Genomic DNA, 3,422 nt, shown 5'->3' with positions numbered 1-3,422 from the left:
GGTGTTATCAACATTCTTCTCATACTAAATCCAAAACACAGCACTGTACCAGCTGCTAGGAGGAAAATTAACTCTATCCCAGCCAAAACCAGGACACATTTGTTAACATGGCTTGTTGGGAATAAGCAGGAAGTTGGTGTTGAAACACGGGCGCATTCAACTTGCCCCTCTGTGATCCAGCCACTCCTGTCTTCCTAGTCTTTTTTTTGCGTTATTCAGTAGGCACCTTCCTACAATCCATCCCCTGTTTCTACTTCCCTGCTAACTCTTCTTTCCTACCTACGTGCCATCGTTAGTTCAGACCACTTTTAAATAGTTTGTATTGTATTTGGTTGATTACTGGCACTTTCTGTTTCTGCCGTGCACTGGGGCTTCATTTGCAGCCCATCCCTTCGCGGGGTCATCTGTTTCCTGGGACTCTGCTGCCTCTGCCTGTGGCGTGTAACAGGGTGCTTTGTTCTTGGGCTTGTTGGACCGGCTGGCCAGCTGAGCCCGTGCTTACGCCTTTGAACCCTGATAAACCCCCGCATTAAATGGCTACGTGAACTATGTTGTTGTCATGTCTGGGTTTTTCATGGTTAATGATTTTGAATAAAAGGTCCAGTTGACTGAACTCTGCTTTCTGTCCTCTTAGTGGCATGATGTCATCCACTCTTTCTGCCCTTAAATTACAAAGTTCCCATTAAAATTAAAATTCAGCATTCTATTTCTTTGAAAAAGGGAGTCTCAAGAACGTGGTCCTGGTTTTGGGATATTGCTACAAAAGCGACACCGAAGACAACAAATACCACAAAGGTACCTGAACTGTGTTTTATTAATTTGTATTATTAGTAGGGTAGCCACTGTTAGGCTTGACTACCCACCGAGAGTGGCGAGTTGGTGGCCATCATTTGATACAATTTTATCAAAACATCATTATTAGTTTTTGTTGTCTTTTGCTTTTCTGGGCTCCGTACAAACTAGCAGTAACTTCAAAAAATGGATCAGAGGAAGCCACTATTTGAAGTACATAATACGGTTTGCTGGAAAACTGTATTTGGAGAGTAAAAGTCATTGTCGAATTGGAGAATGTACCGAATGGATTTCCAGAGAGGTCTGTGCTAGGCCAGGAATCCTCAGTGCTTCCATGAATGATGTGGATGAAGGAATGGTGAATGTGCTTTTCAGATTTGCAGAGAATTCTCAGCTAAGACAAAGCCACAAGCACACTGGAGGGCAGGGGTAGAATTCAAAATGACCTTGACAAATGGAACAAATGGTCTGGAGGGAAACAGGATACAATTCAGTAAGGACAAATGCAAGACCTTTTACTTAGTTAGGAATGATCTGTTGTACCAGCATGAGGGCATGATCAGCTTGAACAGCAGTGCTGCAGAAAAAGGGTTATAATTGATCGCAGGCTGAACATGAGTCAACCGCGTCACATCGCTGCAAGAAGAGCCAAATGCCACTCTCACACCAGTCGAAAAGTGGTGTCTGTACGATACAAGCTAAATCTTGGACATGGCCTCTGCTGGGGGAGCGTATCCCTTTGGGACGCGGCTGAATGATCTGGGCTGTTAGGAATAGTCCAGAGGAGAGGAATGCAAGATGTTGCAGGAAGTTAAGTTGGTTTAATGTAAATAAAGCTTAGAGAGGACGTGATGATAGGCTTCAAATATGTAAATAAAGAGGAAGGGAATAAAGACTTCTACGTGTTCCCTGTGGGTAGGATAGGACTAACCAGTGCCTATTACAGCAAGGGAGATTTAGGTCAGCCATTGGGAAAAGCTTCCTGACAATTAGGATAGCGAGGTGCTGGAGTAGGAAGGTAGAAATTCTCCATCTTTGGGTTTTTCCAAGAAGGGTTACAGTTGATGCTCTCATCAGTGCCCTTCTTCACCTTCATCTCATCCCAGTTTCAGTTGACTCCTAAAAACATGGCAATGACAGTAAATTAAGGGTGGCAAGGATAGGTGAGCTGACTGTTGGGAGTAAAATAAGAATCAAACTTAGAGAATGGTTTTTATATTCTGACATTCTCTGATTATTACCATAACACCACTTATTGCCTTTTTAGCCATTTTATTTTATTGAAGAGTGCTGTTACTTATAGAGAGAGGAATCAGACACTCCCAGAAACCTTGGGGCCTTACTCATGCAAGTGTTCTCAGTTATCCCTATTCCACTAACAGCACTGTGAATTCTCCATGAGTGAAGAGTTGTTTGCATGAAGGGGGACTGAAGAAGTGACCTTCTCCCAGCACGCTCACTACCTTAGGAAATCAGTTTTTATTTTAGTTTACAGGGAATGGATTTTGAGTCTTGTAAGCATCTAGGGTGTATCTGCTCGGGGAAAATAGAGATGAAAGTTCATGCAGGCACCTTAGTCCTAGCATTAGCTGTAGCTCAGGTCAGTACCTTATGGCCCACAGGCACCAGAAATGGTTTTTCACATGCTTTTAAATGGTATACTTTAAGTTTAGGATCTGGAATACGAATCATTGTGCAAGTACAAACAGCTTGTAACCCGTAACTGCATTACCTCACGCAAAAAGTGTCATATAACTTGTCTTCCAGGTCCTAAGCATCACACTTCATTGAGGCAATTCACATTTATGTTAGCGGTGTCCCTGCTCACTGCAGGGGGGTTGGACTAGATGACCTCTAGGGGTCCCTTCCAACCCAAAACATTATATGATTCTATGATTCTATGACAAGTAATTACAAAATAAGCAGATAAGCACAACCACTTCTAATGATGCAGTAATTCTTCTCTGTTACCGTTTTTGATTTTTTTAATTTTTTTTTTTCCCCCCCAGAATTACAATCCTGTGTGTCAGTGTGGGACATTAACCTGCCCCATGAAGTGCAAAACCTGAAAAAACATATAGAAATGAGACAGGAATTAGCAGAAAAAATGAAGAGCTTTTCTTTGGACTGAGAAGTCACCCTGCGAGTGCCATTCTCTTTTCTAGTCTTCCATCCCAACTTACTGTGCAATATCTACAACTTCTGGTTGCTGGGGGTTTTAACCGAAAACCAGGAAGAAAATTGCCATGAGAGAGGCAGTGGGTATTCATAGGATACCAAGAAAAAAGAAGGATAGGTTATTTGTAATATTGGAAAGGACAGAAAACTATTGAGAATTTCTGGATCTGAAGTGTTACCATGCATCTGCTGTTTACCTGTGAAGTTCTGCTCTCGGCAACTATGGCTCAACTTTGGTGTAACATTGTTCATCTAGGTCTTGATCCCAGTTAAACTGGGAATAATCCAGGAGATGATCAATGGCTTTTCTTTACTTCATTATCTCTGCTGAGTTGACGCTGTAATAAGAAGCAAAATTTAAGTCTCTCTGCATTTATTGCAGTTTGCATGTATGAGTTTGCTCTGATGATTCATGTTTTAGTAAGAAGTCAGAGCTCATGACCCTGAGTATA

The 3,422-nt window shown here is 42.0% G+C and overlaps 1 protein-coding gene across 2 annotated transcripts in view; it reads left to right on the top strand.

The window, feature by feature from the left end:
* The window catches only part of LRRK2 (leucine rich repeat kinase 2), a 70,676-nt gene extending 67,503 nt beyond the window's left edge, over positions 1-3,173 (top strand). For both annotated transcript variants that reach the window (XM_035891668.1, XM_035891669.1), the window contains 2 exons: positions 721-795; positions 2,802-3,173. In XM_035891668.1, coding sequence (XP_035747561.1) covers positions 721-795; positions 2,802-2,923 — 197 coding nt within the window. In that variant the 3' untranslated portion in view covers positions 2,924-3,173. The remainder of the gene's footprint in view (positions 1-720; positions 796-2,801) is intronic.
* The last annotated feature ends 249 nt before the right edge of the window (positions 3,174-3,422 follow it).

Source organism: Egretta garzetta, unplaced genomic scaffold, assembly GCF_000687185.1.
Source record: "Egretta garzetta isolate BGI_Z169 unplaced genomic scaffold, ASM68718v1 scaffold33, whole genome shotgun sequence".
Taxonomy (NCBI): Eukaryota; Metazoa; Chordata; class Aves; order Pelecaniformes; family Ardeidae; genus Egretta; species Egretta garzetta.
The sequence above is the reverse complement of the archived record's forward strand: the minus strand, read 5'-3'. Positions and strand labels throughout refer to the sequence as shown.